This window comes from Maylandia zebra, linkage group LG20 (assembly GCF_041146795.1).
Source record: "Maylandia zebra isolate NMK-2024a linkage group LG20, Mzebra_GT3a, whole genome shotgun sequence".
Classification (NCBI taxonomy): Eukaryota; Metazoa; Chordata; class Actinopteri; order Cichliformes; family Cichlidae; genus Maylandia; species Maylandia zebra.
Genome location: NC_135186.1, coordinates 8,932,223 through 8,958,201, shown reverse-complemented (window position 1 = coordinate 8,958,201; position 25,979 = coordinate 8,932,223). Strand labels below are relative to the sequence as shown.

At 40.5% G+C, this 25,979-nt stretch overlaps 1 protein-coding gene across 1 annotated transcript in view; it reads left to right on the top strand.

The window, feature by feature from the left end:
* LOC101465377 (helicase ARIP4) overlaps positions 1 to 25,979 on the top strand; it is an 83,102-nt gene that overhangs the window by 9,324 nt on the left and 47,799 nt on the right. Inside the window, exon 2 of the mRNA XM_023152273.2 lies at positions 14,839 to 14,996. Coding sequence (XP_023008041.1) covers positions 14,888 to 14,996 — 109 coding nt within the window. The 5' untranslated portion in view covers positions 14,839 to 14,887. The remainder of the gene's footprint in view (positions 1 to 14,838; positions 14,997 to 25,979) is intronic.

Here is a 25,979-nt window from a genome sequence, read left to right as displayed (position 1 = left end):
ACCACCCTCACCCCGCAGCTGGTTGTGGTAAATGGTTGACTCTACCTAGCAGCCTAGTTCTTCCTTTTAACAGCAAGAGGTTTCTTCCTGTTAAAAGGGAGTTTTTCCTTTCCACTGTCGTAGAGTGCTTGCTCAGAGTGCTTGCTGTTTGTTTATCTGGGTTTTCTCAGTATTGCTGTAGGGTCTTTACTTTACAATATAACGTGTCTTGTGGCAACTGTTGTTGTGATTTGGGGCTATATAAATAAAATTGAATTAGATATAATACAGGTCTTCAGGCCCTTCCACATTGGATTGGTTTTTTGACGCAGAGACTGTGTACATGTTTTATAGTGTCTAGAAGAATTATTTTAAAAGAGTTTCATTTTGCTTGTGATAAAATTTAAATTGATTGCTGTTAAGGTTCTGAGTCATCTTAACATCTTGATTGCTACAAACACATTTAAATGTGTTTCACACACATCGATAGAATCCTAGCTAAATATCATTGCAGAAACTTTTCCAATCATAGATGTTTTTTTCACAGTGAAGAAAAAAGTGATTTTCTTCTTCCTGTTGTCACCTTTTCCCTTTTCTGGACTTTGGTCTCCAGTTTTGTCTTGTTTTTTTCATGCTGAAGCTATCATGGCTTTTCCAGCAGTTTTTTAGTTGCCTTGTGCTGAGTGCCTTATAGGTAGTACAGATAACCTAAACAGAAGAGACCCGTCCCTGCTAGTGTCCGCACATGAACCTTAAACAAACCCGGTGAACCTACTAAATCCTTCCTTATTGGCTGAAGCACAGCCAGCTATATCCAATTGGATGCCATTGTGGCCTGCTGATATGTGATACCTCCCATGCTGCTCCTCAACCCTTTACCATTTTAAGTGCCTGGACCTTGGTCATGAGAATATTGATTAAGCTTGAAAATCTTTATATTATTTGCTGGTGACAATAGTATGCAAATAAATACAATATTTGTACTTAAATACTCTCCAGCATAAAAGAAAAGGTTTTCCATGCTCATTGTTTCAATTCTAAAAGCTCTTTAATGAAATGTGATCATATGTGGGTGTAGGCTGTTTTTTTTTTCTTGTTTTCTTTGCTGTAATGTAAGAGGAGATCAGGTGGGCAGGCATTAGATGTAAGTAACATTTGGGATTGGCCCAAAGGTTTAAAAATAGTCAGTGAAGCAAGCCTGTGCGGATCATTCCATTGATCCAGGTCATTAAGTTGTGAGTGTGACCTCGAAGCTAAAGAATTAAAATGAGGCTAATCCTGGACAAACTTGTACATGTTGTGGGTATTTATAGGCTCAAAGACAGAATTAGAAAAATGGTTGCTGTGTGTGCAGGTTCAGATTAAACCAAGCAGGGTCCACTTGTTAATGAAAAAATACTGTTCATTCTTACTGACTGAAAACGTTTCCTTTTATTAATAGTACCTGCATTAACACTATAATTTGAAATTTAGTGTGTACTGCATTGAATTTTGCAGTATTGTGCAAATAAGAAATAGGTGAAGTGATTAATTGAACCATGTCCAAACAAAGGGCAAAAGCAGAGTTTTTACAGGTTTAATGAGCCTGGAATTGATATTTGATATGACCACCTTTGTTCTTCAACATAGTCTGAACACTCTTAAGCTTTCTTGTATTTTATTTAAGTATGTCCAGGAATAATTTTTCAGGCTTCTTGAAAGACATTCAAAGCTCTTCTTTGGATGTTGACTTCCTTTAGTCCTGTTCTCTGGCAAGATGATCCCACACTGCTTCAACAATGCTGAGGTCTGGATTCTGTGGAGGTCAATCCATGACCGATGGTTTTCTACTGTGAGTTTTTCTATCGAGATATGCTTTTACTGCTCTTACGTTCCAGATGGTATTGCATGGTGGATCAAAATCTGATGGTACTTTCCCGTGTTCATAATTTAGTCAGTTTTGGCAAGATTTCTTGTCACTGAGGTCAATGCAGCCCCAAACCATGACAGAGCCTCAGCTGATGGTTGTAGACACACTTTCTTGCACCCTTCTCTTAACCAGCTTCTTTATGTTTGGATTCATCTCTCCATAAAACCTGTGATCACTGATTTTTTTTTTCAGTCCAGTTCTTGTGTAATTTGGCATACCTCAGCATTTTCTCCCAGTTTCTCTTAATTAGGAATGGCTTCTTGATGCCCAACTGTACACTGAGAACATTTCTGATGAGGCTTCAGTGAACATTGAAGAACCAGACGCATCTCTTGGGTCCTGTGCAATGTCTGCTGAATTTTTCTCCATTGCTTTTGAGGGCATGACATATTCTTCATCTGCTGTCAGGCCTGCCACTTGTTCTTTTGTCTTCCATTTGTTTAGTTTCAACAGGTTCTTTAAGGACACACTGCATACTATGCCACATTTTCAGCAATTAGCTCTTTGGGTATTATCGTGTTGGTACTATTTTTATGTCAGTCAAACTGTTTTATCTTTGGCATTTTTTGCAGACTGAACAAAACGAAATGGCAACAAATTATGTTTTTTCTTTGATTTTTATCAAATGCTGCTAGTAACAAAGCCCTTAAGATACAATTTAAATTTGGTTCTTTGTTAGGTTGACTGTTATGTGTAGACACAGAACTGTTTCATCCCTTGACTTGAGGGATTTTTTATGCTTGAAGTAGCTTGGAAAACTTTGAAAGTCCTTCAGAAAGCGGGGAGAACTGTTCCCCAAGACCACAGAAACAATCCAAGAAAATCTGGCTCTTTAGAAGCAAAATATCACTAAATGAGGGATGGCTCAAAACTTTTGCACAGTCCTGTAATTAGCATGTGTTTTGGCAACACAGCCATATAATGCATAGCTGTGTCTGGTGATGATGACGCTAGTGTACAAAGTCAAAGGGTCACCAAGCAGATTTCCAAAGGAAGACGTAAATCACAGCCTAACTGTGAAGTACACCCAAGTACATCCTCTAAACAGAGCATCCATAATGATCACTTTACAGAATAACATATTCTATTTATAAAAGCATCTGCACTGACATACATTGGGTAGAAAGAACTTTGTGTGTGTGTGTGTGTGTGTGTGTGTGTGTGTGTGTGTGTGTGTGTGTGTGTGTGTGTGTGTGTGTGTGTGTTTGAACTATGTGTCATCTTGTTTTGGATGAAAGCAACTTGACTAGATTGGTAAACCCCCTGCCTCCCTCCCCACCACCACCACCACCAGGTTTCAGTATTGTGTAATTCTGTTACACAAGCAAGGGGTTGTGATGCAGATCTTCTAAGTCTGTAAGCCACTTCAATATAAAAGGAAGGTGTTATACAATATCCATTTTCAGAGCCGTGAACCGAAGCGTTGGTGGTCTGATTATTCTTGCAAATGACCTGCATTTGGGGAATGTGCGGTGCACGGTCAGCTGACATCAGGGCAGTGCGTCATCAGTGTGTCGGGTTTTGAGTTTTTCAAAGGAGGAAACTGATCTGTTGTTAGAAACGCTTCAGTCTTTTGTATCCCTTTTCTGTGAAACACATGTGATGGAGAGGTACAAGTGAACAGCTTTCAAAAATACAAAAGCCAGTGTCAGCCCTTTCTAATTTAAGTTTAAATGAAGAGCTTATATACAAGTTTTTTTTATGGGAAAGCTTGACTCTATGTAGTTCATGTTACCATTCCCCCCTCCTTCCCTCTTTAAAATCTGCATCGAGCCTCCTGCAGGGTTTATAATGAGCGCCTGGTACACACTGTTCAGCACTGCTGACGTCTGAAACCAGGGTGCAAGATCACTGCGTTAGTATGTGTGAGCTCTTGTTACATCCTTTTTTTGCATGTGAAACCAGTTTGAGTGTGAGAGTCCTCATCACATTTAGAGCACATTTTTGAGGGTTAATATTAGATTTGGGCTACGATTACTCTGGAAAATAAATGTGTCAGTGAAGGGCCTTGGTATAGAGTACAAAAGTGTGTGTGTGTCTGAGAGAGAGAGAGTTTGTGTGTAAAGTTTAATAAGAAAATGTGATTTTTCATGCGTACGAGTTCTGTGAAAGAAAGGGATGGAGAAATTAGTTTGTGTGTGTGTACAATGTCTTGCATCTTGGCATACATCTTGTATAACTTAATTTTTTCTTCTAAGCTGAACAGTGGCATTATTAGCCAGATCTTATGTAAGCCACCTTATGCAAGCAGCTGTCTTCTCACTGCCCCCCTCCTTTATCATTTTAACTTTACTCTTGCATGCGCACACTCTCAGGGGATTTCAACAGCTAATTACACGGTGTCTCTGGGTATGTAGGAAAGCATTCTGTACTTTACAGGTTTTTTTGTTCCAGTCCAGTTCTTGAGTCATTTTGAATACCTATACTGTTCTCTTTTGTCCTCTGTCTATTCAAAGTCTTTACTTTTCTTTTTAATAAATACTTGACACTATACCAGGATGTTTTGTTTTAAGCTGTTTGGAAATTGCCTTGTTGGTGTAAAAATGCACGACGTCAAGTTATGTTATCTTTGGGTTTTGTCAGATTCAACCAAAGAAATGGGAAAGAATTATAGAAAATTATGAAGGTTTTCATGCTTGAATGATTCATAGCTCAGTGTCAATTGGCTTAAAAAAAAAAACAAAACATCCATCCATCCACTCGCTTCCGCTTATCCTTTCCAGGGTCGCGGGGGTGCTGGAACCTATCCCAGTTGTCATAGGGCGAGAGGCAGGGTACACCCTGGACAGGTCGCCCGTCTGTTGTAGCGCTAACACACAGAGACAGACAACCATTTGAACTCACATTCACTCCCGCATTCACACCTATGGGCAATTTAGATTAATCAATGAACCTATCCCCACAAACTGCATGTCTTTGGACGGTGGGAGGAAGCCGGAGCACCTTCATACCAGCACCGTGTGGCACGGTGGTTAGCGCTGTTGCCGCACAGCAAGAAGGCCGGGGTCTTTCTGTGTGGAGTTTGCATGTTCTCGCAAAAAAAACAAACAAAAAAAAACATTCCTCTGAAAATGATGAGATACAATGACTGGACTGTAAATCAGTGAAAAAGCAGCCAATGTCCAAAGAAAAACTCTAAAAGTTCTTCAGAACTGCCGATCAAAACCACTTCAAAATATTTTGGCTTCTTGGGAGCAAAATATAAAGAAATGACTCGGTCGTTAACATTTTTGCACAGTTCTACATGCTACAAATATTTTAAAAATGTATGTACTTATTTATTTGCTTGTGTTTTTAATTAGTTTTGCTAATATCTGTTACATGAAGATAGAACATGACTTAGAGATATTTAAGTACAGAGTTTCCATGTGATTTTTTTTTTCACACCCACAACTGCATAATACTGGGGAATTCAAAATGCCCATCATTCACACATTTATTATGTTTCAAAAAGTACCATATAAAGATTCAAAATATCATGTCAGATTTGACCTCTGACCTCTCGTTGAAGGTCAATAGATTGATCTGAAGGTCAAAGTGATAATAATGGTATAGTATGTGTTTGGAAGTAGTGCAAAGCAGAAGACTTCGTCTGAATAGTCTGTATGCAAGAGGCCTGAGTGGCGGAGGTTACTCAGACCATGGCTCAAATTGGTGAGGTGAGTGGGCAGGGGTTGAGTGTGGGGGGGGAGGGGACAGTCTGCATGGCCCAGGGGAAGAAGCTGTTTGTGAGTCTGAAGGTGTAGGACCGGATTGATCTGAGGCGCCAACCAGAGGGCAGCAGGTCAAACAGGTGGTGAACGGGGTGCTGAGACAGGAGGCTCTGGCGATTGCCTCCAGGGGTGGCAGAGGGCAGCAAGTGATTTTTTTTGGGGGGGGGCAGTGTTAATTACCCTTTGACCAGCCTTCCTGTTCTCAGTTGTGGACCCTGCGGACCAAGACCAGCGGCAGCTTCTAGTTCATATTAGTCCAGGTTGAGCTCCTCTGCAATTTTCAGACTGCTGTTGGGGGTTGGGGAGCTCTTGCGTTTGTAGTTGGTGAGGGCTTTGATGCCTCTCCACAGCTGGTGGGGGTTGTTGACTGTGAGGAAGCTCTCTGTGCTCCTCCTGTAGCCCTCCTTGGCCTGTTCAAAGCCCCTCCTCAGGTTGACTGTAGCAGTGCTGTACAGAGAGCTGTCCCTCAATATGAAGGCTGAGTTACGAGTCCTGATCAGAGCCTGTACCTCACTTATCATCCAGTTTTTTTCAGTTATGAAAAACCCTGATGGTTTTGGTCACTGTCACATTCTCTACACAGCACTTAATGTAGAAAAGGACACGCTGAGTGAAGGTCTACAGGTTCTCCTGTTTTTTTCAGGGCACTCAGGCGGACATGCACCAATGGTGCGCATCCTGCCCCAAGTGTACAGCTGGTGAACCAGTCGACCATTCCAAAAGTGCCTTTAGGCCCACTATCATTAATGGAGGTCCCATTTGAGCACATTGGCATGGACCTCATCAGGCCATTTCACTGGAGTGCACGGGGATATCGCTTTGTATTCGTTTTAACTGTTTATGCAACACAATATCCTGAACCAGTGCCACTGCGCACCATTTCCCCAAAGAGTGTGGCACAGGTGGTGTTTCAGGTCATCTCCTGAGCCAAAAGAGATACTGGCTGATCAGGGCACATAAGTTCATATCTCGCACACTAAAAGAGCTATATGAATTACTGGGCATTAAATATGTCGCTGGTAAGACCCTCAGCTGTTTGCAGTGTGGGAGGTGCCTCAGACCTCCATGGGATTTCTCTGGGATTTGAATTTGGCAGAAAGCCGCCGGGGGTGTTGGACTTGATTAAAGAAAACTGGGAGAAAGGTCCAAGCCCGGCTAAAAATGAAATTCAATATGTTTTGGACCTAACAGCAAATCTGCACACATTTGGGAGGTTATGACGGGAAAATTTGCGTGAGGTATGGCAGTTTGATGCTTTCCCCATACCCCGGCTCAATGAGCTCCTGGCACAGTTAGACAGCTCACTTTTTCACGACACTGGATTTAACCAAGGACTACTGGCAGATTCCCTTGTCTGCAGAGTCTAAGGAAAAAACGGGTTTCTCCACTGAGTACGGTTTTTACCAATTTGTCATACTTCCATTTGGCTTACTCAGAGCCCGTGCCACCTTCCAGCACCCGATGACCAAGTGCTGCATCTTACAGGCTGCTTATGCTGCCGCCTACTTGAATCACATCATCATCCACCTTAACACTTGGCTGAAGCATGTGCAGCAGGTGGCCATGGTCCCGGAGTCCCTGACGCAGCGGTGGCTCATGGCAAACCTGAAGAATTATGCGGTTGTACAGAGGGAGGTACAGTATCTGGGGTACCACTTGGGAAGTGGACAGGTGTGTCTACAGGTGGATAAAACAGAAGCCATCCCATCCTGGCCACATTCCAAGACCAAAACAGAGGTGAGGCGGTTCTTGGGGCTGGCTAGTTATTACTGCCAGTCCGTGCCCGGCTTTACAGATCTGACTGGCCCCTTGACTGATCTCACCTGAAAGGCTGCCCCAATTTGTGTCACAACGGGACTGCACGGACTCACGCGCAGGCTCTAAGTTTTGAAAACACAAGAGTCTTTATTACAGCAACACCAGGTGATCTATTTACAAAGGTGAGGGGAAAGCCAGGCTCTGGGGGTCCACACACAAATGGGAAAGATGCAGAAAGTCCACACACACTCCATCCACGCCTCACGCTCCTCTTCACACTCCACGTACACTCGATCGCTCGGGAAACACAAGGGTTGGTCCAGGGAATCTGTACGCAGAGACACGAAGGGATTACAAAGGAAGATCGCTGAGAAACACTCTAGAGTGAACTGAGCTGGGGATACACTGACGAGGGTCGGCAACGGTCCAGCGACGAGAAACACAGAGCTGCCATCTTAAAAAGGAGCTGGAACACTCTCAGGTGATGAGCCACAGGTGCGTGATTGCGACCAGGTGCGTGGGCCAAGGGCAGGAGCCCACAAGTGAGCTCCGCCCAGGCAGAGGGAGGAAGGAGAGAGAGGAAGGGAGAGAGCAGGAACAAAAATGAAAATACAAACATATGTAGCCATACTGAGCCGACCAGGTAGGCACAGGGACCCTGACAATTTGGTCCAGTGGATGGAGCAATGCCAGATGGTGTTCGTCCAGGTTAAGACACGACTAACTTTTCTCTCCCTTTTATTCTGCAGACTGACGCCTTGAACAGAGGGCTGAGGTCCGTTTTGTCCCACCAGAAAAGGGGGACGGGGTTCAATTATTTATATCAGTAGGAAACTCTTTGAGCAGGAGGCCAGGTACAGCACAGTAGAGAAAGAGCGCCTGGCCATCCGGTGGGCGGTCGACACTCTTCCTTATTACCTCCTGGTCGGCCCTTTCTCCCTCTGTTCGGATCATGCCCTGCTGCTGTGGCTCCATCGCACAAAGGATCCCAACATCCGGATCACCTGGTGATATCAGACTCTCCAGCCTTTTAATTTCTATGTGGTCCATAGGCAAGGGGTGCAGGTGGCTGTAGTGGATTTTCTCTCCCGGCAGGGTAGGCTAGGCCAGATGGCTCCCTGGTCTACGTCAGGCGATGGGGGTATGTGGTAGAGTGTGGTTTGTGGCTCAGCTGCAGGGGAGGAGTGGAGCAGTGGGTTCAGGGTGTGTTGTCAGGGGAGGCTGACTCATACAGCTGACCCCCATGATCTGATCATGTCTCCCCATTTGAATATGTCACTGGGACCAGATGACAGAACTGTGCGTGGCGTGAAACAGGAGGACAGCTGGAAAGCTGTTGCAAAGACAGTCTGTAATAAAAGCAGTCAACCTACAATGCTATGTGCGTGGGCACTTTATCACAAGAACGAAGAAAAAAAAATGAATACATGCAAAATATAATACAAATTTTTTTTTTTAAATGAAACACGGCCTAGAGAGTGAGCTCCTTTGTTGGAGTGCTTCTTGTTATTTTTGCAACCTTCAAGATAAGTTATGCTAAATGTCCAAAATATCAAAATGTTTTAAAACAACAAATGCGTTGTAAGGCTTTTAACAATAAGTATGAAAATAACTTCACCCCCCCAAAAAAGTGTAAGATGATAATATCTTTTAATAACAACTGCATTGGTTCCACGTCTTTTTTGTAATCTCATGTCAGTCCAGACCATAGTGTTGTTCGGGGGGGTTGTTTTGTTTTTTAGCAAGAGAAATTTAGGCTACTTCATCCCCTCCCCTGTGGTCATGGGGGTGGTGTTTGTAGGACATTACACAGACTGCTCCCCTCCCCCTGCCTCTCCAGCCAGGACCCCGTCTTTGTTCATCTACACCGTCGCTCTGTATCTTTTATTTGTTTTTTCTGTGCTTTTCATATTTTCCCATTAAGAGCGTCCTCTTCCCATATTCACAGAATTTAGATTACCGCTCGCTCTGTTTGGCCAAAAGTAATGCTGTCCTCCACAAAGCCTTATCGGCTGAATCATACGTCCTTGGAATCCCTCCTTGGCCTGCTGTTTGAGGTTACGTAAGGTAGAATTGTACAGAAAGAGGAACACAAATGGCTTTTCTTTTAAATTTTCAACCCTGCGTATGCAAGTACTTTCAAGAGAATTTCAACCGTCTCTGTGCTTTTAAAGGTTCACAGCAGCAGCTTTGGTGCAAAGGAAGAACTCTTTCCACAGATACTGAATTTGAAAGACTTTTGCATTCTTCTCTTGCTTTGCAATACTGACGAGGAGGTGAAAAGAAAAAAACATAAAGGGAAAAAACAACACTGAAAGTTTTGCAAAGAAAAAAGCTCTGCTTAAACTGTGCATTCATCTCTTCTTTCAGGTGGTACACCAGGCTTTAAATGACGATGCACGCACATGTTTGAGTTGCACGTTAGACACTTAGACATTGTGGTCTGCAGCAGTGTTGCTCCAGCTGCACAGTTTCATAAGATTTGTATAAAATTTTGCTTCTCCAACATTAGTGTAGTCCATTGTGAGTCATATGAATGGGCAAAATTGACCACAGTCTGGCGTGCATTATCCACTGGGGGCAGCAGGCATTCCTTTAGCAGCTAAAAGAAACAGAAGACTAAAGGCAGTGAATTGCCCTCTCTGACAGCTGGAAGTTGACTCACACATTGGTGTTTCATCTGTGGTGTGTTGGGGTCAGATCACTGCCAAGCTTTGTAAGACATGCAAGTTAGCTTTGACAAACAGTTATAAACAGCAGCACGGACACCTGAACAAAATCTAGTGCAAGAGTGCTGCAAAAAAGAAAGAATCCTCCCTTTGTGCTCACCTCAGCTAGGCTTGAGGCTATAATTTGTGGGAAATGATCTCATTTTAATGTGAGCCTGTAATTTTGTAAGTATCCTTCACAGTCCTGAATCAATATTCAGGGTTAGGAAAAAATGGCTGAATGTGAGTTTCACAACGTTAGTACAGGCCTGTTGCATAGGATTGCATTATATTTGAACAGGTGCCGTCTTTTCCACCTTCAGAATGTTAAAACGGGTCATCTTAGGTAAGAAAGTTTCTTGCCCAGTACAGCTGGGGCTGCTTAGAGTAGCAGACATATACTGCATGTGTGTTATGTAACAGTTATTTTATAGCCTGAAGGCCTGACATAAACAGAATAGTTCGGCCTCCTTTCCACTGGTATATAACGTTACATAAAGCTTGATGGCATTGAATCAAGTGTCCCCTTTTTAGGGGGGGGAGGAGCTGGATTCGACTTCTGAGTAATGAAACAAGCTGTACAGTATTTCTGCTGGAGTTCATGTGACCTACTTTTAAATATAAGTAAAGTACTTTAACTTATCTGAATTTGAATCTACAGCCCGGCTGGGACCAATTTTTGTGGCATTTCTATGTCCCCGTGTTTGTATGGTTTCTGTACGGCTACTTCGACCTTTTCTCCCAGCCCGAAGACATGCATGTTAGTGTAATTTGTGATTATGAATTTGGTGTAGGTGTGAATGGTTGTCTGACTCTCTGTGTAAGCTCTGCAACAGACTGACAACGCACCCAGGGCGTACCCTGCATCTTGCCCTATGACGGCTCTGATAGGCTCCAGTCCCACTGCAAACCTGGAGTGGATGTGGGAGAAGATCAGTGGATGGCTAGATGGATTATTATCACAGCTACTCATTGGTTTTAGTGCCAAAAATGTGGTATATTGCACTGTCACATGAACAGAACACCTACGAGTCTATGAGCAAAGTAATTCTGGTCCTCGTTGTTCACCCAGATTCAATGCAGCTCTTAGAAGAAAGATGGGATGGTGGGAAAAAAGCTAAATTTGACTCTAAATGAAATCAACAGGGCAGTGCTTTCACTTTTACGCTCTGCTACAGTAAATTAAAACATCTTTGCCAACAAATGAAGCATTTATTCACTCGACCTTTAGGGCATCGCTTAGAAGCAAAGTATAAAGTCTTACTCAATTCATTGTACCTGCATGGATTGATGTGAATAGATCTTTTGAATTTAAAATGAATACAATTGTGCTCAGAATATAGGATAACTAAAAAATAAATATGCCATTGCAGAATGCTACTAAATCCAAGGCAGCACTATCTGGAAAAAAAGGCTCACAGACTGTTTACCAGTTTAGAAAAACCGGAGGTGGTGACACGTCTTTCGCCCAGTATGTTGAACACTTACCCGAAGCCTTCGTTACTCACCGTGTCTCTGTGGATGTATACCCTGACATGCTGCAGAGGCTCACTTTTATGGAGATCTGAGTAGATGTTGGATAAAATCACATTAGCAAGCATTGCCCTGTGTTCTTGGCCTTCATGCATTAATTATACCGCAGTTTGTGGTGTGTGTGTTTTTTTTTTTTTCACATGGTTGAATAAGTTATTTGTGTTGCTTTGCCTTGCAGACACACCTCCACAGCACTCTCTGCATATGATTTCTTCCTGGTTAACATCAGTTGCACTAAATCCAAAGTATTTCCAAACAACAGAGGGTGATCTGCTTGGAGTGACAAGCTCTTTGACTTCTGCTGTGCCAGGCATTTAAATTTAATTGTATATCTGTCTTAATCTAGAGTTACTCACTCTGACTACTCCTGGAAACCTCAGGCTGCATGGTACAGGGAACAGCTGTGATTGGCATATGCAGGCGCTTATTCAGGGAGCGTTTTACTTGTTCTATTGGCAGAGTATGCTTTTTTTAATTTATTTTTTATATTGCACGATCATGCTCTTTTAATTACGGGAAGCCAAAATTGTGATTGAGATTAGAATTATATGTTCTTTCCAGCTCTGGATTCTTGTGATTCGTTTTTTCTGTTTCTGGTCTTCACACTCTGCTTTTAATGATTTTACCTTTTAACACTCAAAGAATCTTTTTTTCTGTACTGAAGACAACATCTTCAGTGTTCGTAATCACTTAAAATTGCTGTCAGACTGAGGCTTTCGTAAAAGTAATGCTTTTAGCAGTCTCATGACACAGGCTTTTCCACGTCAGAATCCTGTCTTTTTTTGATAGAGTAGATGCACAAACGGTGTGTTCTGCTCCAAGTACCGCATGCTTGTTCTCATTTTAACAGCAGTGTGATCTTCCAGCAGTGGTTAGTTTGGAACAACTGTGTCGTCGTCTCTGATGCATACATACTTCTATACAGAAAATTATGCAAAGGAAGCAAATTTTGAAATTACCTGAAAATAAACTCTTGCTCTATTGAAGATGGGTACATTGTCACTTGCTGTGCTAATTACAAAAAGGCATTATGCCCTTTACGCCCTTTATTTAGGGGAAATATTAAGTAGAAAGAGTATATGGTGTCTGTGTGAGTGAGAGATTGAATATTGGTTGCATTGTCACTAGAAAGTCCGAGTGAGAGGGGGGTCGTGTGGGATGTTTGGCCTCAGGTCAAATCCTATCCTCTACCAACTGTTAATGCTGGTTTCTGTTAACCATAAAGTGTGTCTGTAAGTTTCAGCAGGAAAGTGCATTTTCTGTCTTCATCAGTGGTGCAGCTGTGACTGCCGGTGTGAGTCCTTGAGCTGATTTGAGGAGCTTTCATGGGAAGATGAGCTGTAGATTTCATTTATTTCTTGACTGATCACGAGTGAATGAGATGCACCACCGTGCTGCTGTCAAATCAACTGCACTGCAATTTCAGTCTTTCCCATCAGAGATTTAGGGGGAAAAAATCAGCAAATTCTTTGCTTGCTGGTTTTTAGGCCCAGCAAACCAATCCATGATGTTTAGCTTTGCTTTATGAAGCTGGTAAATCGACCTGTGGGACCAATAAGTCGGCTTGGCTGGAGCTACCTGTTGTGCAATGTGCTGAGTAAAGTTATGCAAGGTGAGCTGGCAGATGATCAAGAGTGAGCCTTGCTGTGATAATGCTGCGTCTGGACTCGTCTAAGTGGGCATTATTTAAAGCCTTCATCTTCATCCAATAGAGAAAAAAGGTCATGGTTTTAGCTTGTGCAGCTAAATGCAGGTTTAGGATCTATTTTTGCTGGTCAAACACTTTTGTGAAGCCTTTTTTTTTTTTTCATAATATTGCTCAAGATTTCTGCAGTAAGGATCATATCTGTGGCAGTGAAACTTTACATAGGGGTTAAATATTCTTGTTTGTAGCAGAATTATATTGATATACCGGTAAAACAAAAAAAGGGGAAAAAAGAGAGCAAAACTTTGCTTTTACTGATCCACGCCGGGTAATGAAAGGCACATCTGCTCTGTGATCCTGTGAGCAGCGTTGGTGTAATTTTTCTCCCGCTCCTACAGAGAGATAAAGAGAGCTCTTTATGTCTCTCTTTGTGGCTTTTTCTCACTGGCTTTGTCTGTCTGCACTGTAGTTCTTTCTTTCATTTGCAGGTCAAGATCCTTATAATGTCTCTCTTAAAAAGCTCACATCCTGTCTTCTTAGAAAATTTAAATCCATGTTCTCATTGCCTGATTTTAAGATAACATTGTATTTTTCCACACCTTCTCTTTCAAGGCTACATGATTATGGCCAAAATGATTATCACGATTATTTAGTTGTTTCAGACATTTACATTTTTTTTGTCTGTCTTTCTTTTAACTTAGTGTTCATCCAGACTGCAAACTTGGATGTAACGGCTGTGATTGGCACGTAGTCGAGGATTTAGGGAGCGCTTGATTTGCGTCTGTTTTGCATCCTATCAACGAAGCATGCATTTTCAGTATCGCTCGATCATAAATTAAAATTTGATGAATTGAGCAGCCTTACTCTCTTATCGTTCAGCATTTTTTTAGTATTTGAGCCCCTTACCTGCCTTTCCTGGACGTAGCTAAAAGGGTTTAAACAGTGGGGCACTAGTTTTTTATATTTATTTATTTATTGGGCTGACATGAAATAAGCTGTATTTTCTGCAGACATTTTTATTTATTACAACATGATTATTCTAGAAGAATGGAAGATATCTCGAAATCTTCTGATCAGTAGCCAGGAGCTGTTTTTTGCCTGATCAGAGAATAAAAATGACCAAGTTACATCCCATATTTTGGAAAACTCTGAGATTGTGTGACAGATTTTACCCTTTATATGTGTTTTTAAGCACCAGATGAAAACTGGACTGATACAAAGTCAGGTAGGGCATTTAAAGGATTTAACTACCTGCTGATTACAGAGCTAAATAATCTCTTATCTAATGGTTTATTAGTACTGTGTAATGTGTGTGTGTCTGTACATATAAAGGATTGATGACGTTGTGTGTCACTAGGGCACAAAATGCTGTAGGTAGATTTGAACATTTCAGAAAACATAAAATGACCTGTGTTGTGACGCAGCGAGGAAGGTCGATGATTAAAAACAATCATCCCTTACATCTTCCTTTTCAAACTGTGCTGAGAGGCACAAGGAGCAAAGAGCCATCACTTTCTGTTCCTTAAAAACTGTGTTCTGTCAGTTTGTGTGTGTGTGTTTATAGTTGTTTATTGTGTGTTTTCTATATTTCAGGTGTAGATTTGCTGGCCATGCTGAGGTAGCAGCGGCCTTTTAGGTCAGGATGTCTGATGATGAAATCGAGTGGTTCAATGGGAAGGAGAGAGAGATCTGCTACATCAGTGATGCGGACGAAGACAATTATCGAGACGATGAAGATGAGGGTCAGCTGGGTGAGTCACGTTAGTGAATGAAGACCATCTCACCTGCCTGTGTTTTGTTGCATCTTATACAAAGATGCAAGTGAGTCGGGCTCAGGATCAATGGGTTATTTCAATTTGAATAAACCAAAATTATCCTCTGAATTTATAAATGACAAGTACAAAAAGCCGTTTTACCAAAAATGAGTAAAGTGAAAAAAAAGAAATGTGTGTGGACTGAGGAACTTTGATAAAAGAAAGCATTTTGCTTTTATTCCTTACTGATCAAGAATTAAGAGCACATTACAAACAACTGCAGATTCTTCAGTAAATTTCACAGATTTTTTTTTTCTGGGTAAAATAATTCAGTTTATATTTAATAAAACTAAAAGACTGTTTGTCAAAGCAATAAACCTCAAGTTTTTACAGTTTTCAGTCTGAATGGCCACGCCTGTAATTGTAGGTCCTTTAAGTTTAAAAAGTTGAGTTACCCAAAAAAAGCAACAAAAAACAAGCCCCAGGGCAGTTATTATGAAGCCCTAAAGTAGCTTTAAAGAGTAATCTGTAGCTATAAACATGATTTATTATGTAACATAGGAGCATTGTAACAGAGGAGTCTAGTGGGATTGACTCACTTTTGGAGCCAGGCTCAAGTGGCCTCATCTTTCAGAGCCGTCTGAATCTACATGATTGTGAAAGTCACCTATAAATATAATGACTTGCAGTTTTTAACAGAATCTAACGACGGTGCCGCCTCAAACAGAGTTTGTGGGTGGGCAGAGAAAAGTTTAATTCTCTCTTTTGTTATTCAAGTCTACATCTGACACAAATGACAGCAGCTACTTTCTCTGCTTTGTCATCTAACTCACATGTAAACAGACACATTTTCGCAGAAGCCACCAAATAACTGAAGTGACCCAGCAGCTTTATTCTCTGTATGTGACCAGACCGGCTCTCCTCAGCAGCCTCTGCTGTTCTGTCCTCCCTCAGGAAACAAACCAAACTCTCATCTCCACCTCTTCTCTTATTTCTTCTTTTGCCAGTATGTGTTACATAACCTGGTGAATCATCTATTAGCTCTATTAAATGCAGAGGTGTGTGTGTGTGTGTTTTGTGTGTAGGAGGCATGATTTAAACTTTGATTGGATAACTTCAGTGACATCACAAAGGGCAAAGTTACAGTTTTTTACAGACGCTGGGACACATTTCTCAATACTTAGGTCACGTTTGCAAAACTCCTCACACAGTGAGCACAACAGAAGTCTATGTGGGCTAAACTGAGGACCAGTTATCATTGTTTTGGCACAAAATGCATTCAATGACTACATCTCTCAAATTTCATGAATTATCTTCTCACTCAGACACAACAACTGCCAAAAATCTTTGTACATACAGGACATTTTGCATGTGCTTACATACTGTTTTCAAAACTGTTAAACTTATGGCCAAAACAATAACACAATGCAAAACTTGAAAAGACAGCAAAATTCAACAGCAATATTTTATTGAAACATATTTTAAATCTAAAAATGCAGTTTAACCAGCCACAGCTTATTCTCATTGTAGATGAACATCTACGCAGGTGTTACTCCTTCAATTTTTCAACTCCTTCAATTCTGGCATGCCAGCAGATTCTTTCCTAGGTGTATTACCCTAGATGACATAAGATGTGATGTGGATGAGAACCTGTGGCCAAATGGAGAAGACCGAGTAGATTAGCATTACTATTGTATGTGTATCAGTGGATGGTGTGTATACAAATTCTTGTATTTTGGGATTACTTAGTGCAAAAAAATAAAAATACATAAACAAATATTAACGAATTCTGCATGATGTCTGATTCATTCCAGTAACATATATTGAAATTATAAACAGAGATGTGTCCTTGTTTTACACAAGAAAACACTGTGTAATGCTACATGTTGTTAGTGTTTTTCAGGTCATTGTTTTGTGGGTGACAAAGTGTGTTTGTCGGCTGTCAACCTTTGCTAGTGTTCTGGAAGAATGAGTTTATTTGAGACCTGAATGAAGTGTTTTGGTAGTTGTAGTGCATTTTGAATGTGAAATAAACTGCTTTGCCAAGCTGACGGTCAGTTAGGAGGATTGTGTGAAGAGTTTTGCAAAAGTGACCTAAGTATTGAGAAATGTGTCCTAGCGTCTGTAAAAAACTGTAATGTTTTTTCCCTGCAGTATTTACATGTTTTAGGATTTCTACCGAAATCTAAAAACTCATTGTTCACTGATGTGACGTCTTAATTTGTTGTTGTAAAAGCAAAGACAAAGAATGGGAGATTAACTGAAGGAATCACAGTGTCCTTGAATTTTAATTCTTCGTTTTCCTTTTTTCTCTAATGTGCTTGTGTGTGTGTGTGTGTGTGTGTGTGTGTGTGTGTGTGTGTGTGTGTGTGTGTGTGTGTGTGTGTGTGTGTGTGTGTGTGTGTGTGTGTGTGTCATTAGAGGATGCGCCTGGGCTTGACTTTGATTTTTGTGGGGACTTACCTTTGAGTTTATGGTTAGGACTTGGGTTTAGGTTAAGGATGAGATTAGGGAAGGGATCATGTAAATGTGTGTGGTTGACTCCTTTTGTCTCAGTTTCATTTTTATTTACCATCCAACCATAATGACTGTATAGTTGAGCATACTCAAAGCTAACCAAGTACCCACTGTGTGTGTACACAAACACTACACTACAGGTCTCCTTCCTTGTCTTGTGAGTGCCTTTGCTCTTTGTTTTTTTTTTTTGCCTTCTTTGGTTTCTGACCAAAGACGGCAGGTTTTTTTGTTTTGTTTTTTGCAGCGAACCCGGAGCCTTTTCGAAACGATGACACATTTTAGATATGTGATGCAGTCATGTGACCAATTAAACTAAGATAGCGGAGGGCATTATACAGCACTTGTTTTGTTTGCTCTCAATTTTGACAGCCCTATTAAAGATTAATATCAGTCTGTACATGCTCCAGATAGCTTTTCTTCAAATTCAACTTTGTACTTTTGTGTTACTTGGAGCAACAACTCCACCTCAGTGTTAGTCCATTTAAAAAACTCGGTGCTTTTCCTCAACATTTTGTCGGAAAGTAAATAAACGGCTGACAGAAATGAGGCAGGCCGAATCTTCTTGCATTTTACGCATGTGCAGTACTGGAACGTGAGCATTTTCAGCCATTTCAATGTGGACGCACAACTCTGTGAAAACAACTGAAAACAATAGTGTGGACGCAGAGCGTTTTCAGATGAAAACGCCGTTTTCAAATTTATCCGGGCTAGTGTGGACGTAGACTAAGACAGCTGGGATAGCCTCCGCGACCCTGACAAGAATAAGCAGAAGAGAACTGAATGTGAAATAGATGCAGCGATCTTTTGAAACGTGCAAGTGTCATGTAAATACAGTATATACGGCAAAAGCAAAGTTTGTACAATTCTAATGAGCTTGAAGATCAATATTTGTATGACTAACTGCAGCACAGCCTGAACTCTCTTAGGCAGCTTTCTTGTCATTTCTTTCAGGAATAGGTCTCCAGGTTTCTTGAAGGACATTCAAAGCTCTTCTTTGAATGTTTCTGCCTTTTGTTCTGTTCTCTGTCACACACTGTTTCAGTAGTGTTTAGTCCTGGGCTCCGGGGAGCCAATCCAAATTTTCACATTTGGATTCATCATTCCATTAGACCTGTTTTTAAGGACAGGGCTGTCAGTTACTGTTCATCTCTTCATCATATACCATGTTTTTGGCTCTTTAGAAATAACCTTGTTGGTTAAAAAATGCTATTTTGTGCCTGTCATACTGGCCTTTTACCTATATTCAACTAAAGTACACTTTTGTAACAGGCTGCTAGCAACAAGTCCCTAAGGGGTACAGGTTAAAACTGGTTTTCAAATTTTTTTGTTGTGTAGACACAACACCGGTTTATCTGATGAGTTCAGTGACTTTTTTATGCTTGAATGATTCATAGGTCAGTCTTAAGTGGCTTTAAAAAAAACAAACAAAAAATAAGATTCCTCTGAAAATGGTCATGTACAAGGACTGGACCTAAAATGAGTGAAAAAGCAGCCAGTGTTGAAAGTAGAGATGGACCGATCCGATATTACGTATCGGTATCGGTCCGATACTGACCTAAATTACTGGATCGGATATCGGAGAAAAATAAAAAATGTAATCCGATCCATTAAATATCACGAAAGCACCTCACAAAACTTGCAACACGCCGTAACTCACCTCAGAACGTTAGCACGTCGGAGCAGTATGCATCACGTGATAGAGCGGCTGTGGCATGCGGGACCTGTCGGTGGTCTGGATAGCATTTGGAGCTTCGCTAGCAACCCGGCATTTCATCTCCGACAAAGTTATCCCGAGAGAAGTAAAGCAAGTGTGTAAGTCCATCTCTGAATGTTTGTAAAGCATTCCTGCGTTAAGCTTAACAAGCGACTGCCTCTCCTGCTGCTACTTCAATCATGAAACTGCTTAACGATCAGCTGATCGGCTTTTCTGTCGCGAGTCCGTGTCTCTAGTTTGCTTTTGGCCCACTTTGCACCAGAAAGAGGAAACCAGCGGCTGAACAACAGCAGCACGTTTAAGCTTGATCAGCTATTGTTAGAATGTATTTAATATTACTTTCTACTCCAGGATCTTTTTCTACGTAGCTGATGCTGGTAACTGTGCAGGGGCAGATCTAGCAAAGTTTAGCCAGGGGGGCCGATAGGACATTAACAGGGAAAAGGGGGCACAAAGACATACTTTTCTTTCTTATTCTCATTTAAAATGTCTAGCTTTTAATAAATAATTATCTGACACCCAAAGTTTTAATTTGATGTAAAATGAATAGAAGTCAATTACTGTATATAGTAACTATTAAGTCTAATATATATACCCTAGTAAGCTATAGTACTTTTTCCTTTGGGAAGGTACCATCTGTGCAGTCTGCAATTTTGTTGAAGAAAGATGTTGAATCTATTTAATATTTCTTGAAAAATAATTGATTTCTGTGCATTTTTTTTCACACTGCATCAAATTAAGGTTGATTACGTCGATTAAGCATCATGAGGTGGAGCGTGAGGGGTGGTTCCCTATTTTTTATTTATTTATTTTTGTTGTTGCTGGGAGTTGGAACCCTATTAGTTAGGTTGCTTAATATTTATGCTAAGTACTCTTTAAAATACCAGAATAGGGAGGATGGTGTAGGTTTAAGTTTATTAGATTGATCAGTATTGCTGAACTATGAAATATTTTTTTTGCATACAGGTATAACAGAATAGCTTAAGTGTAGTTGTTGTTTTAAACTTGAGTATGAACTTATACAAAATGCAGCAAGATATTTAAAAAACAGTTTTGTTGATTAAAAAACACTATATCGGATTCATATCGGTATCGGCAGATATCCAAATTTATGATATCGGTATCGGTATCGGACATAAAAAAGTGGTATCGTGCCATCTGTAGTTGAAAGAAAAACATTGAAAGCCTGGAGAAGTGTGGCTCAAGACCACTTCAAAAATAACAAAGTCGAGTTCCTTGGAAGCAAAATATAAATTAATGAAGGGGCGTCTCAAGACTCACTCGTACTGTGCAAAATCTTCCGTAACATTTGTTGAATTCTTACATTTTGTCAATTTAGAACAAAAGCTAGCATCTGTTTAAAAAAACAAAAACAAAAAAACCCCCAAAGTGATCATGTCATATTTTTTATGCCTTTTTTGTCATCTTTAAAAGTTTAGAAATGATCTTTCTTGATTTAAGCAGAGTGAGAATTAGACCTCTGTCATATCTGTATCCTACAAAACTGGACTTTCTTGAACACCCACTTTGCTAACATGAGACTGTTTGGATTGATATTACGTTGGCTGTGAGCACACGGAATGCCTTAAAATAGGTGTTTAAAATTATTCGTTTAAAAATAATAATAATAATAATAATAATAATAATAATCAATTGCATTTATATAGCGCTTTTCGGGGCCCTCAAAGCACTTTACATTTCCACTATTCATTCACTCTCACATTCACACACTGGTGGAGGCAAGCTACAGTTGTAGCCACAGCTGCCCTGGGACAGACTGACAGAAGCGAAGCTGCCATATCGCGCCATCGGCCCCTCTGGCCATCACCAGTAGGCGGTAGGTGAAGTGTCTTGCCCACGGACACAACGACGGAGACTGTCCAAGCAGGGGCTCAAACCGGCAACCTTCCGGTTACAAGACGATCGCCCTTTTCCTTAGTGTAAGAAGCTTTATGGGAGCTTCATATCCACATACTGGTTAATTCAGGTGGTTAGTTTAGTTTAGCTTAGTACATTACACCTAGTTGTTGCTGTTAACTAAAAAGCAATTTCTCTCGCCAACCAATTTTGTGAATTTTGTTTTTAAAAAACAGCCATTTAAATATTTGTTGTGCTTTGTTGTTGTGTATTTATATGCTAAGTGAAAATGAAGCTACCAGTTACACAGTTTATAGCAGTGTATCAATATTCACATCTTACACTCAAGCAGAAAGTAAATGAGCCTATTAATTTTTCCTTTTTTTGTTCTTTTCCTCCAAAAGCCTGAAGCACCATTCAACAAGATTCTTGCTGTTGCTTAACAACAGCAAGCTTGGGTCAGTTAAACTACACTTAAGTCTCAGCCGCAGCTCTGCTCAGTCTAAATGAGTGAGTAAGTAAGTGTGAGTAAGTAAAGAAGATGTTATATGTAGTTGGCTCTGTTTACAAATGTAACGTTTATTCCGGTGGTCAGTGGGGAAATTCCTTTTTGGCGTGTAGTGGTGAGTACTGTATCTCTGCAGGTCTTCAGCTCTTTTAATAATTCCTTGAATGGCCATATCTGTCTTGTGGAATCAGAGATCTGGGAGTGGGTAGAAGCGCATCGTGCTCGAAGTTTGCAGCCTGTGGAGACCTTTTTGGGCTTCTCATCACTGTGAGTCAGTGTTGGACAACCCTGTAATGTGACAGATTGCTTGTTATGTTTGGGCCTGAGCAGCAGCAGAGAACTAAAACACACACACACACACACACACACACACACACACACACACACACACACACACACACACACACACACACACACACACACACAGAGGCTGTACATGTTGTCCTAATTACATCAGAACTCTGTTAGACTCTGTAATGGCAGCTCTGCAGTAATATGGACTCTGAAAGAGTGTCTGTGTTTGTGAGGCAGAGGGCAATGATGATGGACACTTAATCATCCACCAAAGGAGGTTCAGGTCTTTGCGCGTCCCTGCTTGGTCAGGTTTATAAAACATTTTACCACAACAGTTGTGCAACACTTTGTATAACCGACCCAGCATATCAGCAAAATTGGCAGACGCCGAAGGCGACAGAACTGGCTTTGTGAGGTTACCTTAGGAGGTCCTGATGGGTGAAAACAAGTTTGTTTGGAGTTTGTAAGCTGTAGCTGAATGTACAAGACTTTCTTTTTATACTCTTGAAAGCATGTGCTCAACAGGTCACCATGACTCTCCTTAACATAGGTGACTTGTTTTCGAGTTGGAGTTGTATGTACATGTATGTTGTAGGTTAGGATGGACAATGTTCATGTAGCTGAAAATCTTTTGTTACCTTTTAGTGTATTATCTATCTCCTGCCTAAAAAAGTGTCTTCTTTTAGTCGTGCAATATCGGATCGGCACCTCAGATCGGTCCAATCCCGACTCTAATGGATGTGTGGCGTGTTTGCAGCTGATGTAATCCAGTTCTTTCTTGGTTCGGGCTATCGACCCACAGGAGAACTGTCTGATGGAGAAGACACATTTCCATGTTTATCTTCCCCACTTTGCAAGTCTATTTTGCTCCTGTGACATCGTCACCCCCCCTGCTGCTTCCTGCGTCTGTCCCATAGTTACCATAACAACTGTCACCAGGACGCCGGCCCCCTCATAGTTGTGACAGTTTACTCCTCCAGGTTTGACATCCCCTTTTTTCCTCCTGTTCTTCTTCTTCCTCCCCTGTTTTCTCCTATTCACACTCTTATCTTTATGCTTTTGTCTCTTCTCTTCAACTAATTAGTGTAACTTTGTCCTCCTTATAGCTTTATGTTTTTAATCCTTGCATACACTAATAATTTAATTATTAGTTCTAAAGCATGTAAAAGAAAATCTACTTTCAACCAGCTGCTACAAAGTTTCTCCATTCATGTGACTGGTTCAGCACACACTGAGCAAACACTGAACAAAGAAAGGGATGACAGAGTGGGTGTGAGTTTAATAAACACGTCACAGGACTATTAAACAGAAAATATGTCAATACCGATGTACAGATGGAGTGTAGAATTAATCGGCAAAACTTGTCGTTGTTGTTATTGATCACAGAAATGATTCATTCTTGATATATTTTTAGGTGAAATTCACTGTTGAGCTACTCTGTGCAACTTAGTGAAAAATCTCTGATGTACATGAATTTTTTTTTTAACTTTTAATTTGCTTTTTTGACTGCATGAACTGATGAATAATGTGTCTTCTTTCTGGAGAAGTTTGGGTTGTTATGGTGATCACATCACTGGTACCACATAAAACACACATACAGTTGGGATATTACACTTTCAGCGTGGTATTTTTAAAAAAGTGTCATTTGGAGTCATTACATGAGTTTAAATGCCCATGAAAATAACTATTTGTGCTTTAATTTAGCAGTTTTTATTAGTATGCTTCCCCTATGTAAAAGTGAAGTGAAATTTATTTTGGTCAACAACAACAACACAGATTATCATTTTACATAAAAGTACTCAATCAAAAGTACACACATAATAATTTAAATATATACCGTAGTTTTCGGGTCATAAGCCGCTACTTTTTTCCCACACTGTGAACACTGCGGCTTATACTGACGTGCGGCTAATGCATTTTTTTTTTCATGCGGCCAAAAACATTTTGCCTGGTAACAGCAGACCAATAAAATTGGTAAGTAGTATATATACGGTATATATTTTTTACCGGTTGTTAAGAGACGTTGTAATGTTGTTTGTGCACTGTTCCGTAAAAAAACCATAAGCAACGTAATTTGTGTGTTACTGATACATACATACATACATACTACACTGTTCGAGGAAAAGAAGCATTTGCAGTATGTATTTTTGTATGTTACCATAACGTTTATGTTGCCATGTTTATGTTACCTTACGGATTAAATTAAACGTTAAAAATCCTCACGTGTAATATTTCTGTGTAAATATCTCATATTACGAGTGAAACGCATACGGCTTAAAATCCAGTGCGGCCTGTACAAGTACAAAATTGATTTTCTTTCTAAAATTAGAGCATGCGGCTTTTAATCAGGTGCGCTCTGTAGTCCGGGAATTACGGTAATTTATTGTAAAAAATAAATATTGCTTGAGAGAGATGGAAAGTCAGTTTTCATAGCATACCAAAGAGAGGCAGATGGGGAGAGAGGCTGTTGTTAATAGGCAGGTATATAACGACATTTCAGTATTTGTTTCGGTGGAAACATGTTTGGTAGAGACAACAAGCAAAAGTCTCTTCAGATTTTCTTTTTTAAAGCTTCAGAACAGCCTCTGGGTCAAGATTGGATATTAACACAAATGAATGAACAAGACTGGTTTAAAGCAGTATTGTATTTGCAGGTTTTTACGTGCTGGATTTGTGATAATTAGACCTTTTCTTCTGGCCACTGTGATAGTTTCACTAGTTACATTTTCAGGTCACTCGAAGGTAGGGCTGCTCGATTATGGCAAAAATGATAATCACGATTATTTTCACTGAAATTGAGATCTCGATTATTTGACGATATTTATTTAACAATAACAATGTATTGAATAATGACTTTAAAGATTGTCAAAAAATAATATAAAATAGTGTGCAAATACTGATAACAGTGCAAATGTTGCAATATAAAAAATAAATGAAAAATGTAAACATCTATGTTTAGTGAACTTTGCAGTGTTGCTCTGTGGTGCAGCTACGACACTGTAGCAAAGTTTACACATTATGTCTACTTGTTCCACGTCTGACTCCGCGAACCCATAATGTTTCCACACCACTGAAGTTTTTTTTACCTCTCTTTTCAACCAACGGTAGTCACTCTCCTCTCCAAATAACTTCTGCTTAGCTTTCCGAGCTTCCCTTGGGTCCTCTTAATTGTTGTGACACGTGTTCAAAATGCAGAGAGGTGCGCTCGATTTGCCACACGGAGCAGCGCGAGAGTAAAGCATGAGGGAGGTGCTAATAATCGGCTCAGTCATTTTTAATGATCGTTGAAAGCCCAGATCATAATCTAGATTAAAATTTGATTAATTGAGCAGCCCTACTCGAAGGTTCGTCTCATTTACTTGAGCCCTACCAATTTCTATATTTCTATAGCCGCAGCTCACAGTGTAGTCACACAAAGAAGGGAAGACTGAAAAGTTTGGTCACAGAGATCCTATGATATGGATTTTATGATTTAAAAAAATGAAGTGACAAAAGATGTCACTATCATATCAATCTATCTATATTCTTATAAAACCCTGTTTATAGGCGTAAGCACGATTTGTATAGCACCAGCATAAAATCTTTTATGTAAAATCCATAAATATAGTTTTGAAAAGCACTTTTAATCAGTGCAATTCTTTCATTACTACCTTTTGGGTAAAATGCTTGGGCTGTTAAAAACAGGGCTTAATGAAGAAAAAGGAAGCATGCTGACCTAGAAAACTAGGAATATATGCACATGAAAACCCAAGAAAGAGAAGAGAAGAAGGTTAAAAAAAAGTATCTACAGAGGCCATTCTTCAAAAAGTGACATTGAGAAATGGACCTGGGGAGGTGGGACCACTATTCTAAAATAAAATCACCATCTTCAGCAGCATGGCGCTGCAGGGATACCTGTTCTGGGTCAGGGTGTGTGTGTGTGTACGCGCGCGCACGCACGTCCGCTCATGTGTTTTTTGAGTCTGTGTGTGAACAGATTGCGGTGTGTGCGCTGCATGTTGTTAGCTCTGTTGGCAGTTCTGATGAAGCTGTCATGAGGTTTAGTCACATCTTTCATAAGACTTGCACACACACACCAGAGAGCAGGGGA